At 35.8% G+C, this 13820-nt stretch overlaps 2 protein-coding genes across 3 annotated transcripts in view; both read right to left on the bottom strand.

The window, feature by feature from the left end:
* Window positions 1-13820, bottom strand: part of LOC149425491 (guanine nucleotide exchange factor DBS-like) — a 232003-nt gene that overhangs the window by 193145 nt on the left and 25038 nt on the right. The window lies entirely within an intron of this gene.
* On the bottom strand, window positions 2599-8428 carry LOC149425492 (uncharacterized). Its single transcript, XM_089651140.1, has 4 exons — window positions 8251-8428; window positions 7639-7921; window positions 5506-5775; window positions 2599-4787 (listed from the first exon to the last, which is right to left on the bottom strand). Exons 2-4 carry the CDS (start codon window positions 7900-7902, stop codon window positions 3747-3749), a joined length of 1575 nt encoding a protein of 524 aa, XP_089507266.1. The 5' UTR covers window positions 7903-7921; window positions 8251-8428; the 3' UTR covers window positions 2599-3746.

Below are 13820 nucleotides of genomic sequence, written 5' to 3'. Positions count from 1 at the left end.
TATAAGTAACTATCTAACTAAAGTACTAGGAATTAGCGCCTTTAAAAAATGATATTTATCGTCTATTAGTTATAAAACTCTGTCTATCCACGGGGACTTTTTTTGTTTATAATCGCATACACGGCTTACCAAAGCGAGCGAGTGCCGCCCCCTGAACTCTGCCGCCCTTAGGCCGCGGCCTATAAGGCCTATTGACAAATCCAGGACTGCTACTATACCATATTATTAGTCTTTCATAAATGAAGTTTACAAACCTTTTTGAAACATAAACATTAATCCTTTTTATAATAAAGGCGTTTTAAATTTATGAAATAATTTAAAACCATTTATGTATGGTCGTTTATCAGTTGTGTATAATAGAAAATGCGTTGATTAGTAAGTTAATTGAATTAACTAAACCTTAAAGCTAAAATTCCTCCTGATCTATTTCATAGAACGAATTGCTTGAAATTGAAAAGGGATTGTTGTACATATTCATTTATACTTCGCTAATACTTTTGTTTGAAAGTGAAAAGGGATTGTTGTGCATATTCACTTATACTTCGCTAATACTTGCTTCTATACGGAATGGAATGAAAGTTGAAATATATTGGGTTCTGTTCTCACTGATCTATTTCATAGATTCTATGAAATAAATCACAGAGGCACATGAGGCAGGAATGCACCATAAGCATATACATATAAAGAAAAATCGAAAAGACGAAGGACACTACCAAAATTCTTCTAATTATTAATGTATAAAATATAAAAGCGTAAATAAAGATAGATTTAAGACTTTTAGTGTGACGTTATTCAATAAAATAATCTTGTTTTGTAAAGCATTATTCACAGGAGAAATCTTCAGCACAGTGTGATTTTTTTCAGTCATATTTTGGGCAGAATCAGATAGGAATGCAGACAAGGGATAGCCCAGCAATAAAAACATTAAAAAGGCCGAATTTTACCATAGAGAAAGCAGTCAACATTGATCTCAATCATAGAAAATAGAACCAAATGGAGATATGGCATAGAAGCATTCAATTGTCGCCGAACTATTACCAAACTGCGCAGACTGTCAGAGCAGTAGTCTAAGGAAGTTAAGCGTTTGATGTTTACGTAGAAATAAAAGGCGGGGTGCGTCACTGTATATAGATGTGATTTGCAGTAGTATGTGTCAACGATGTTGGCAATACCACTATGCGCAAGGCTTCATACTAATAATGATTCATAGTCCATCTCCCTTTTTTTTTTTTTTTTTTATTAATATCAATAGCAAAATTTGTACATTATGTAGGTTTAAAGTATAATATAAGTATATTTTTTGTATTTTTTTCACAGTCCTCCTCACTAGGGTTTCCTGTTCTGAGGCGTTTTTTCCTTGTTTTTATTATCTTATTCAATCACTGGTTAATATAATATCTAAGAATTCAAATAGATACAGAAATCTGTCAGCTCGAAAATTCACAGTAAAAATGTAAGCATTGCATAAATGACAAACTACAAAATTTACGCTTGTCGTAAACTTTACATCATCGAGTTTTCTCCATGTAAGTGGTGGTTTCTTTATACAAATGTTAGGGAATTTCTGTAAGGTTATGAAAAATGATAATAGGCAGTACTTAAAAATAAATAAATTTGACTTTCTTAAAAAAAAAACGAAGCAACACTCTAAACGTGTTAGTATTTCAAAACAAAATATTTTATCGACTTATTTAGTAAGAATCAATATTCTCATCCTCACAATTGTTACAAACCACCTCAACTGAAGAATGGTTCTTGCATGTAAAGGACTGGCAACGGCAACACTTCATTGATGCTGAGGATCTTTTCTTATCCAGTGCACATAACCGACAAACACCGCATTTTGGAAAGCTTCTGTTTTCTTCTTCCGTTATCGGTTCAAATGCCCGACCGTAATTAACTTTGAGAAAAGCACTTATATCTTGCGGTCGATGTTTGAGATTTGATTTGACTCTAGCCTAGCTCGAAGCTCGATGCTTACGACTAAGTGGTAAAAGTGGGGGAAGTGATATGGCGCGTCTGTCGTAAATTTTACGACAGCGCGCCCGCTGGAAGGTTAAAAAAAAATTCCGAATTGTGCTGTGGTTGACAGACTAATGTTCAGAAAAGCTGCATATTGAGAAAAGCTGTATGGGAGTACCATAGACAATATAAACAATAAAGAGGGTCTATGAATCATTAGTAGTAAGAAACCGTTTGCACAAAAGTGTCGCCAACATCGTTCACCCATACTATCGCAAATTGTATCTACATAAGCATAACTTTCGTATAGATCCTTTGATAGTGTTTTGGTCATAGCTCGGCGACACTTGACACGCTTTCATATCAAGTATCCCTTTGTTTCTATTATCTATGAGGGGGTATATATCTAGATTTGTTGTAAAGAGTCGCAGTTTAAAAAAAAATTATATATGGAAATAAATTGGAACCTTTTTGCAGTTCACTGATTGAGAAACGTTTTTATGGTTATTATAACAATATAATTATGGTATGTAGTTAACTGTTTATATAAGTTATATTTAACAAAAAAACACACACATGCTTAAGGTAGGTAGTACTAGAATTAATCTTTTAAATAAGACATCATTATTGCTTTTGTATAATTTTATTGCTTTTGTGATGGAGATCACGAGTGATGTTTAGTATAAAATTAAATATACATTATTTGGAAGAGACTGAATGTACACAATATTATGGAAATACAATAATATAACTTTGTGTACACCACTTAAAGTGAACACAAAGTTACAGTCTGAGAACAGATTATTAAGTGCTCTTTCCCATTTCATAGTTATGCTATAATTTAAGCAAAGATTTGGAACGTAATAAAAGCATTAAGAGTACATAAGAATTAAAGGCTGTGCGTGATTATTGCCGCTCGTTGCTATCTAAGTACACCCAAAAGAGTTTAAAAATATTAATGTCCAAAAGACAGTAACAAAAATAACAAGTCGTCACACTTACAGGAATACACGAAAACTGATAGATAAATTTAAAAAAAAAATATCATTGAAGAAGATAATATGTACTAACAAATCTAAACGAAACAGAATAAGACCCAGAAAAATAAAAAGATAACGGTCTCAACAGGGAATCGATCCAAGGATCTCTGTCTTACTGGGACAACGTCTTTAACCACTCGACCATTGGGACCTAATTATTAATTTAATAGGTATTCTATATAAATAAAAATATATAATAAATGCTTATTCGAGACACTATCTAGGTTACAAACCAATTCTTTAGAACTTTGTAATCATTCAAAAATAAAGCTGCCGAAAATATGGGAAAAATTACTTCCAGAAGATGATATTGTTAATTCTGAATGTGAAATATGAGATTGACAAAAATCATTTATACACAATAATTAGGTCCCAATGGTCGAGTGGTTAGGGACTTTGTCCCGGTAAGACAGATATCCTGGGGTTGATTCCCAGTTGAGATTGTTATCTTTATATTTTTCTGTGTCTTGTTCTGTTTCACATTTTGCTTAGATTTATTAGTATTATCTTCTTCTTCAATTATATATTAAATTGATGCGTCCAACCTTCAAAAGTTATTAGAGAAAAGTTGTTCCATTCAAATTCTTTTTAAATATGTACAAATCGTGTGGTTTCCGTCAGCTCAACGAGAATGATTTTTATGGCGATTCAACATGGGAGGCATTCTCCGGACCTTGCTTGCAACTTGGCAGTTGAAGGACTGGGTCCGTAAATCTTTGGCTTTTCCGTTCTAGCTGCGAGGATTCAGTGTCGGCTGTACCAGGTGCCCTGCACGGCGCTCTGCAGGTGCGACACAGGGGTGACGATGTAGGCCTGCTGCGGCTGCTGAACCACCGTTAAGGGGATCACCTGCTGTGTGATCTCCAGCGGCTGGGAGCTCGAGTCCTCCCCCGAGGTTTGGATGGTCATCTGCTGCACCATCTGGTGCTGGCCCACCTGCTGGATGGCCTGGACCTGCTGGTGCTGACTGACCTGCACACCCTGAAGTTGCTGCTGATGGATGACAACCTGCTGGTTGAGCTGTTGTTGCATGCTCAACGAATTCTTTTTCGATTCATTCGCTTGTTTTTTCGCCTCCGCTTTTACTTTCTCCGCTTCTATTCTGAGAGGATCTTTATTTTTATCATACGTCATACATTTGCCACTCTTGAACGGAACGTTTGCTTCTTTCGCAAATTCCGCCTTCTTTCCGATAAAGCGAACATTTGGGAATTGCTCTTTCATGAAATGCCTAAATGTGGAGTAGCCCATAAGCTTTACGCCGGGTTCGATCATCTCTCCATATTCTTTGTATGCGTCGAAAAGATTTTTCCTAGAATCTCCTTGTACTAGAATGGTTTTGCTAAGATCTTTTGTGCCTCCCGAATGACGAAATAGATATTTTTTTAGAAATTCTGTAGCGTGTTTGTAAATATCCAATGAAAAAGTGTTGTAGGGTTTTTTGCCCATATTTCCGTGTATCCTAGGTGCAACACCGTGTGTTATAACATGATGCCTTATCCTTTTGAGCTGATAGTGTGTAACATTCTCTAAATACAGGAAGGCTTCTAAGCAAACTCTCCTTCCTTGGTAGACGTAGGATGCCCTGAGGCGGCGCCGTGCCTTGTGTCGAGAGGTCTCCGAGGGGTTAGCTAGACAGGCCATGGTGACCCCCATCAGGTACATGTCGTGTTCGCTCTTGGTTAACTCGGCAATGTTAAGTCTGTGCTTGTACACACTGTCGGGCTGCAGACCTCGGTAACAGCTGTCTTTGCAGTCACAACCTTTCTTCATTCTAGTTTTTACCTGAAAACACACAAATAATTACATCAATTTATTATGCTTATTGACATAACTAGTAGTCGATTTTTGCAACCACCAAACAACTCAATCTTCGCACACACTCCTTGCTTCATTCTGCTTCACATACTTTTCTGTTATTCTGACTCTTGACATGACCCGACTAAAGAATTTGGTTCACTTGATCATGACATGCTTTCGCAGGGCGTCCCCGACTTCTTCTATCATTCGCATTCGTATCATATATTCTCCTTATACTTTTTTCTTCATTAATTCGATCTACTGCACAAACCATCTATTCTTTGCGAATCTTCACTTCCTTGCATTCTTTGTGAATCTTCACATTTCTCACATCATAGTACATAATACTTAGATATTGATTATTTTCACTGGAATATTAAAACCTCGCAAGTGATAAAAATTAAATATTATTAGAATAAAAAAAACTGACAAAACCAGAGGTTAATAATATTTCGCAATTAATTCGGAGAATTTTCAAAGCTCAGACCAATGTTAATTTTTTTTAAATTAATAGCCTGGCGGCAATATGTACAAACAAATTAAGGTATTTGTGTGTCTAAAATTGACTAACTACCTCAATTAAAATATCCCACGATACTTGTTTAACTGTTGGCTTGCGAGTAATTAACATGAACACAATTTGGCCCCATTAAAAAAGCTTCAATAATTATTTTTGCAGTAACTTTAAATTCTTTTTTCATACCTGTTGAGGATTGTCTTCCAACTTGTTCCTATCTTCATCTACTCCTTCATCCCCGGATGATGCTGCCTTCTTCCTCTTCTTGCCGGGTCCCTTCTTTGTCACTATCGGCTTCTGCTCCAGCATCTCTCCTTCCTCCTTGTTGTTGTCGGGATCATCTTCATCCTCCTCTTGAAGAGACTCTATGGGGTACATCTCGTGGAGAATCTCCGCATCGCTGCTGATGACACTGTTGCCGTTCTCTATTTGTATTGTGTGGCCTTGCCATATTACCTGAAATGAGAAAATGACAAAATAGAAATCATTTCTAAATACGGTAGAATCTCAGTAATCTGCCGCTCGGCATATATTATCCAACGACTACTATAATCTGCTATTAGTGTTACTAGTTGAAAGCACAAATCAAGCCCTATAATTCGCCGGTATTCATAGTCCGCCGCGACTCGAGACCCAAGCTTTGTACACCGACAGGTTGGGTTATCTTAGGGCCAAAACACGTACACACATCGTACTACATTCAAATCCTCCCGCACAACCTCACCATGCGCATTATACGTCGTTACGTCGAGCGTAATAGGGCCTAGAAGTCTCGCCCGCATCTTGCGTTCGATGCGGCCAGTCTCCAGTCTCTCAGAATGTACATTACGCGACTTAATACATTTTCATATTTTCAGAGGAAACAGACATACTTAAGCGTATTTTGCGTCGCATATTTTTCACAGTATGCAACGCACGATAAGCTTAGTGTGTTTTGACCCCTACTCTTAAACAACAGTTAGTTTTTAATAGTAAGTATTTTTTAATTAGTTACTATACCGCCATCTAACTTGCTCTCCTTGACCATTTTTCCAGTCACCAGAGTTAATTATTATTGTTGTTTTAGCATTGCAAATGTTGCATATGTTTCTGTTCGTTTCATTCTGCCACGTTATTTGTTTGAATAAGTTTAAAAAATGGAGTAAGCATAAACATGACACCAACTTTTGTCTGGAGGCACCACATTGATAAAATGAGAACGACATAAATCGGTAGTGAACGTTAAAATAAGCCAAATTAACATTTCAACTATTTCAATGTTAGAGTATTTAGCTGCCATTCAGTAACAACGATTTGTGTGTTTACATTATTGGGCAGAAAAATTCTAAAATCTTGGACAAACTTGGATAGTGAAAAATACGCTGTATTGTAAATATTATTTCTTTAGGAAAACTGGAAAAAGCTTGTGTGGTTCTTTCCCTCATTCGAATAAATGCTAACAAATCGTAGGGCCTACCCATTTGCAGATATTGACATTTAAATGCCACAAAAAAGTTTATTACCCTTTTAAAAGAAGTCCTACACCCAAAACCACACTGAATCATATTTATTACAAAAATGATTTAGTGTGTTGTGTACCCTTTACAATTTAAAGTTTGTACTGTGATGACAAGACACTATAATAACAAGAGTACGGCTTGACATACAGTAGGAATGAACAAACCATTTTTTAAATCCACAGATTATTTGAATTCGCACAATTTCTACACTAGCGATTGCAGTGATACGTATGTCGCTCTGTACTTAGGTAGGGTGTGTTCATAAATATTTCCTTTTCCTAGTTCATTCGTAGACAGGGTGGGTATAGCAAATTTTTTTAGTAATGGTATCACTAGGCTTATCTTGCCAAGGCTCCTAACAGAGAGTAACTTGACAGTCGTAAATATCGCACAAGCTCAACTAAAAAAGCAACTGATATACTGACACTAGATCTGTGTATGAATGTCTTGTAAATTAGTATAAGATCTAAGCTACCAGTACAACGCACAGAGAACAATGTGCGGACATATTGAACATTATATAATATTTATCTACAAAACCAGATAAAAAATATATTAAAATTGAAGGTTAAATTTAACTGAGCACAATAATAACTAAACTTTATGGTCAATGTAAGTAAAAATTGATTGAATGAATTCATCAAAATTTATCAATGAATTAACGTACCTGTTGAGTACCCTGTTGGCCATATTCTCCTTGTTGGATGACTTGGGAATCAGACAACGTAAACACCGAGTGCTGTCCAAGAACCGGTGTGTGCCATTGGGCTTGCTCCGTGTTATATTATCAAAATCAAAATTTATCAATGAATTAACGTACCTGTTGAGTACCCTGTTGGCCATATTCTCCTTGTTGGATGACTTGGGAATCAGACAACGTAAACACCGAGTGCTGTCCAAGAACCGGTGTGTGCCATTGGGCTTGCTCCGTGTTATATTCCTGGACACTGGAAGCCATACTCGGGATGGAGACTATTATTTCCTTGGAATCCATTCCTCTCCTCTCCACCGACAGCAAGGAATGGAGGACCTCACTGGCTTCCTTCTCAGCATTATTTGTCACTTCCATCTTTTCGTAAGACATTTCAAATCATAACATACTTCTGAAATTAGAAAAACATTGAAAGGAATGAGTTGTCATCATAAAGAAATAGTTATCAATCATGCTAATATCGTTCCCAAACTGCTTCAAACTGGTTACTAAATACGTGCATTACGAGATATAGAAGGTTTAGGTACTAATTAGTTGATTTCATAAAACTTTTTGTATATTTTAAATTCTTGCGGTAAAATAAAAGGAGGAGCTTATTTTCGGTGGACAAGCAATTATCCACCTTATCAGCAAATTTTAAGAATCATTATCGCATATCGAACAGAAGTCCCATTGAATATTAGGCCATATTGGCATGTTACAAAGCGGGATTCAACTCACCTTTTCGCCGTCAGAAACGAGTCGAAACGTCGCTTTTTACACTGCAAACGACGCACAAGTTAATAATTAATGGATGGAAGCACTAAAATCGTGGCCCGCGGCACATTTTATTCAATAATAAACACTAAATGACACGAATAGGAGGAACGCCAATATGGCGTTCAAGAATTCCGTCTGTAAAATCGGACGCTGTACCTACCGCTTGGCGAAGCCAAAACTGTCGATGATCTGCGCATGCGCACACTGCACGGCGCGGAATTCAAATTGTACGGAAGATCGCGCTCGATTCAAAAATACAATAATATCATAAAACTTTGTAATGGTATCGCAGCGAATATTCAGTCGAACAAAACCAAATATTATTCTGCATACATACACTGTGTTTAAAGCATGTTGTACAACTTCAGAAAAGAATATTCAAAAAGGTTCAATTTAAAAAAGAAAACCATTCAGGCGCTTCAGTTTTTTTGAACTAATGAAAGAAAAGAACAACTGTATACACTTGGTGCCCCTTTTCTCAAATAACAACAAGTAGACGTAAGCAAGACGAAATGCTGTTTCTCTGTAACTTTTCGCAAGGACATTTTAATGATTTTTTTTTCATGTGAATTCCGCACAAGAGTCCCAACTGCCCCCCAACCGTCTGGAGCCAGTGAGACTATGACATCCCCGATCGGGGTATGTTGTGATGCTGAAGGTAGCGGGGAGGGGAAGAGGAAGGTTGGGAAGTACCTGGCTATTCAGATCGGGTCACCAAACACGGGTAAAGCCATTTCAGGCAACGTTTGAATTCTGAATGGTGGTTTTACACCAGGGCGATACTGACAGTATCTTCCACTCTGGAACGTGCCGCAAATGTATTATTTTAGTCTATGATTATATCTAATGAATACGGTTCCATGATAACTCAACACAGTGACAATTCAACACACTTTTAAAAAGTGATATAAAGTCATTAGAAACGATAAAAAAATATTTAAACCCAACCTAACCTACTTAACCCAGTTAATAAAGTTTTTGTTTCATCACTTTCCATGACTTTATATAACTTTTTAAAGATGTGATGAATTATCATTTTGTTGATTTATCCGGTCAATAAAGGAATACATTGTTAAATAAAACAAACTGATCACATAAAATTTACTTGCGCATGCCGGGATTTAAACCCGCGACCTCCGGATTGCTAGTCGAGAGCCTTACAAGCACAGATAACAGGATTACAGAAAAATAATAAAGAAATATCATACATCTAACGGTTAGAATATTCTTTTGTAAAAAAATTCTGCTAAATTTAATAAGAAATTTTTTATGAATTATTTTGATGTAGGTACGTCTCACTCGTAAAAGTGTAAAGGTCGCATATCGTTTCCACAGGAAAACATCCCATTAAAGTGTAATCATTCTGTTCCCGGGATCATTATTTATCATTAAATTTAACCAAGCCACATTTAAACTTATGACTGGGATCGCTCGTAATATTGATGCATGTATCACTTACATTGAGAATTAGGGCATTAGTTTTTAAATTTGTGCACCCATATAACGTCAAAAACACGCTCCCCTTACTTATTATAATAACGGTGCAAATATTACGATGGGAATAGAGAAAACTTATTATCACGGCGTAGGTATGGTTACAACGGCCTTTAAAGTGAAGCTTAATGCCAAATCACTATTTTGATTAATCTTTATAACGAATTGGTCTACATTATGAATACCAAAAAATATGCTTTAGATAAATTGAAGGTTTTCCTTACTCAATAAAAAATATAAATGCAAGCTACTAAAAATTATTTTTTTACAATAGAAATGTATGAACGCGTAAAGGAAACAACTTTAAAAAATACAGTATTATAGCTAAGATCATCTGTGACAGTTTCACTTTTTTTCTTTCTTATAAAATTATTTACAAAATAAATAAAAACCAGTTTTTTTGCTTGAAATCGAACGTTTCTAGACTCCGTTTGTCAAGAGTTTTTAATGCCTATTACCTACGATATAAGGTATACCAAGAATATACACATTTTTGGCTTGTAGCTTCCTCTTAACCTGGCTTAACTATACGTACGCTGAACTAGCGCGTAAGAATCTCACAAGTAAAACAATCGTGTAGAAGGTGTCAGTTGACCTAATGACATCATTATTACAGTTGAATCATACAAATAAATAGGTCTATCTAAATAAGAAAACAAAAGCAACCTCCCATCGTTGCAGTCGGGGGCGTCGGTACTGTAGCTATTGTGGATACAGATACATACATGGATCAGTGTAGTAGATACTGTCAATATCGCCCTGCTGAAACACCACCATTAAAAATCAACCATTGCTCGAAATGGCTTTAGCTATGTTCATTGATCAGATCTGAAATATCAGGTAACTACTTTTCAACCCATCTCTTCTCTAACTCCTCCCTCTCCCACATTTATTTATGTAAACACAGTTTATTTACAGAGATTGTTCATTGTTCTCCACGCTCGTCTGTGTTGTGGAGGTGCTTTTCAATTAATTAAGTATAGTGGAAGATTCATTTTTTAAATTTAAAATACACGGTTTCTGGGAAACTACATCACATAGAGTACCGAAAAAAAAACAAAATTCGATCAGAGTACAAATTTGGTTTTTTTTCTCACTTTTTCTTTTTTCGATTTTTTCCGCAAAGTTTAGTAAAAAAAAGATACACCACAAAATCTACTCCAAATGTGATGCAGGTTCACCAGTCTCCAGCTTGTACTACGAGTTTTCGGACACCGTGTACAAGAGCGGTACCATTATTTCAACACAATAAAATTCCGGTAATAAATTTATCAAGGATAAATTTTATTTTGTTTAAAACTTAAAATATTATTATTTCTGTCCTATAATAAGCAGCTGGGACTCTAGAAAGGAAAATTTAAAGAAAAACATAAAAAATCTGTGGATTTAAAAAACAGTACTTATTTTGGCCGCCTGAATTATAAGTATTATAACCGTATCGCTCCCGACCATCACGTTTGTGTGGGTACAAAAGTTAAAATTTCTCGCCATTCTACATTTTCCACACAATTGTGTGGGTCGTTTTCGATAAATGAGTTAATATTAGAATTTTCGTTTTATTTTTTCAACATAGTATAAACTTAATAGAAAAAGAAAAATAGGAAAAGTGAAATAAGAAAAAAATCTCAGGACCGAAAGGGATACAAGTTATGTCAAATCTGTTATGTGTGTGCAAATCGCACGGCATAGATTTTACGACGAAAACGTGTGATTCAAAAATAAACATTATGCAACAACTACTGTGAATGCAGGAAACCAAAGCAAATATTCTGGAAATATATTGCGCTATTTGCGCAGGAATCTCTCAGCTTTTATTGTGTTTACGCTGCCAGCAATAAATTATTTATTTATAGTGCACACAATCAGTTTAAATTTTAGATTTTTGGAATGTGCATCTGTGCTTTGTGCATTCAATTATGCCTCGTCATTATGGAAACCATATACAATTGAAACAAGTGAGGCCGGCCATGAACCACTACTAATAAGAAGTTCACCCATACTACTGCAAATCACATCTATGCACAGTGGCATACACACGCGTATCTTTCATTTCTACCGTTTTGATAGTCCGTGCAGTTTGATCGTAGTTCGGCGACAGTCGGCACACTTCCCTCTGATTCTATTATCTATGACTAGCTGAAGCACCCGGCGTTGCCCGGGCATCATTCTGCTTTAAGGGGTGGGAAAATGTGATGGGGGTTGTTTTTAGAAATGTCAGGTAGACAGTGAACTTCCTTTGTTTTGAAAGTTAAGTGTGCAAAATTTCATCGATCTAATCTCCACAGACATATTTCATTTATTTAGAATTAGCTGGAGTCCTCGGCGTTGCCCGGGCTATTCGAAATCAGAGGCAGACATTAATTTTCCTTTTATTTTGAATGTCAAGTGTGCAAAATTTCATCAAGAAGCACTAAACCTCAGTTTTATGTGGTTGTTTTTTTATAAATCTCACGTAGACGGTGACCTCCCACTCGTTTTGAAGCTCGAGTGTGCAAAATTTCATCAATCTCGAAATAATAACAGATTTCATAAAAATTAAATCCCAGCCGCCACAGACACTCTCCTTTATGTAGTCAGTGAGACTATGGAATCCGCAATAGGGGTATGGGGAGGGAGAGGAGATGGTGAAGAGGAAGGCGGGGAAATACTTGGTTATTCAGATCTGATCACCAAACATATCTGTCAAGCAAAGTTTCGATTCTGAATGGTAGTTTTTCACCAGGGCGATACTGAGAATATCTACTACTCTTTAACAATGGCGACGCCACCGACTGCAAAGTTAAGCTTGTGTAGCTGTACTTGTACCTACGTGAGATGCAAAATTGCATAAACGGCAAGAAATGCACACGTACAGTTGTACATTGTGTATTCACAGTAGATACGGTACATGCACACATATACACGGTGTCCGGATACTCATAGTACAAGTGGAAACTGGAGAATCTACAATCACTTTTAGAGTCGAAACTTTTTTGATTTGAGCTTTCGTTTTCGAGTAAATCGAGTCCGAAGTTTTAGTGAAATTACAAAAAATCGGTAGGCATTAATATTAGCTGTTTAATGTAATTTAACTTCTTCATTATAAACACCCGCTAAACTGACAAAGCAGTTCGTCAGCAGATCAATTTCACAATATTATTTATAACAAAAAAAAAAAAAAAAAAATTACATGCATACAATCAATGGATACTAATGTATTTATGAACGATTTTAATATTAAAAAAACTTGATCTATTAACCATTTTTTTAGCTTTCTTTGAGTGCAGTGGTGTAGGTTGATTCGCTTTTTACATCCATTGGCATCTATAAGAAGGTTAAAGATATTTTAAAATGAGCCAAAGCGTAGACTCGGCCTCAAAAGTTTTTTTAACTCTGCAGAAAAAAGTGTGTAGGAAATTCACCAATTTCCCGCTTGTGCTACGAGTATCCGGACACCGTGTATTTCCAGTACAATATCCACAGTGCTACACAATGCGTACATCGCTTCTACATGCTTTACGTTCAACCACTGAAAACAGGTTGACCTTTAAGCAGGCAGTCGGAGACAGGTGGCATAAAAGAAATGCAAAGAAGAAAAGAATTAAATTATTACCTTCGTTACTTTGTACCTGCAAGAAAAAGCTCACTTCTAGAACGACACGTGGCATTTTAACACATTGTGCGTTAAGGACGTTGAACTTAAAATAGGTGACACAAGAAGTAACAATAAAAAAAACTATCTTGAAGTCAAATTTAACACCAGAGTGGCGTTTAAAAAGTTATTGTTTTATTTAAAATTATAATGTCACATATATCACTAAATTCAAATGTGACCATAAACATTGTTATCTATACCTACCATGATTGATCTGCGTTAAACTTTTATCTTATATAAAATAATTGGTATAATTTTATTTTGTGTATTTTAATCTTAGGTAATTTGTAATATTTATTTCTATTTTATTTAAAATATCGTTTTTGTCGTTCAGTTTAATCTTTATTTTATTTGTGTTTTGGTTTATATATGTTTTTTTTCTTATATTTTATTATTATTTACA

Source organism: Hesperophylax consimilis, chromosome 3 (genome assembly GCF_061612785.1).
Source record: "Hesperophylax consimilis isolate HC1 chromosome 3, BYU_Hcon_1.0, whole genome shotgun sequence".
Lineage (NCBI taxonomy): Eukaryota > Metazoa > Arthropoda > Insecta > Trichoptera > Limnephilidae > Hesperophylax > Hesperophylax consimilis.
This window is presented reverse-complemented; position numbering and strand designations above follow the sequence as displayed.

Bases quoted from the DNA above. Each gene is read 5' to 3' on its own strand.
- LOC149425492 (XM_089651140.1), bottom strand. From the start codon at position 7,902: ATGTCTTACGAAAAGATGGAAGTGACAAATAATGCTGAGAAGGAAGCC. The intron at 5,776-7,638 runs GTACGTTAATTC...TTCTCATTTCAG, and splicing joins GCCAACAGGGTACTCAACAG to GTAATATGGCAAGGCCACAC. The intron at 4,788-5,505 runs GTATGAAAAAAG...GTGTGTTTTCAG, and splicing joins TGGAAGACAATCCTCAACAG to GTAAAAACTAGAATGAAGAA.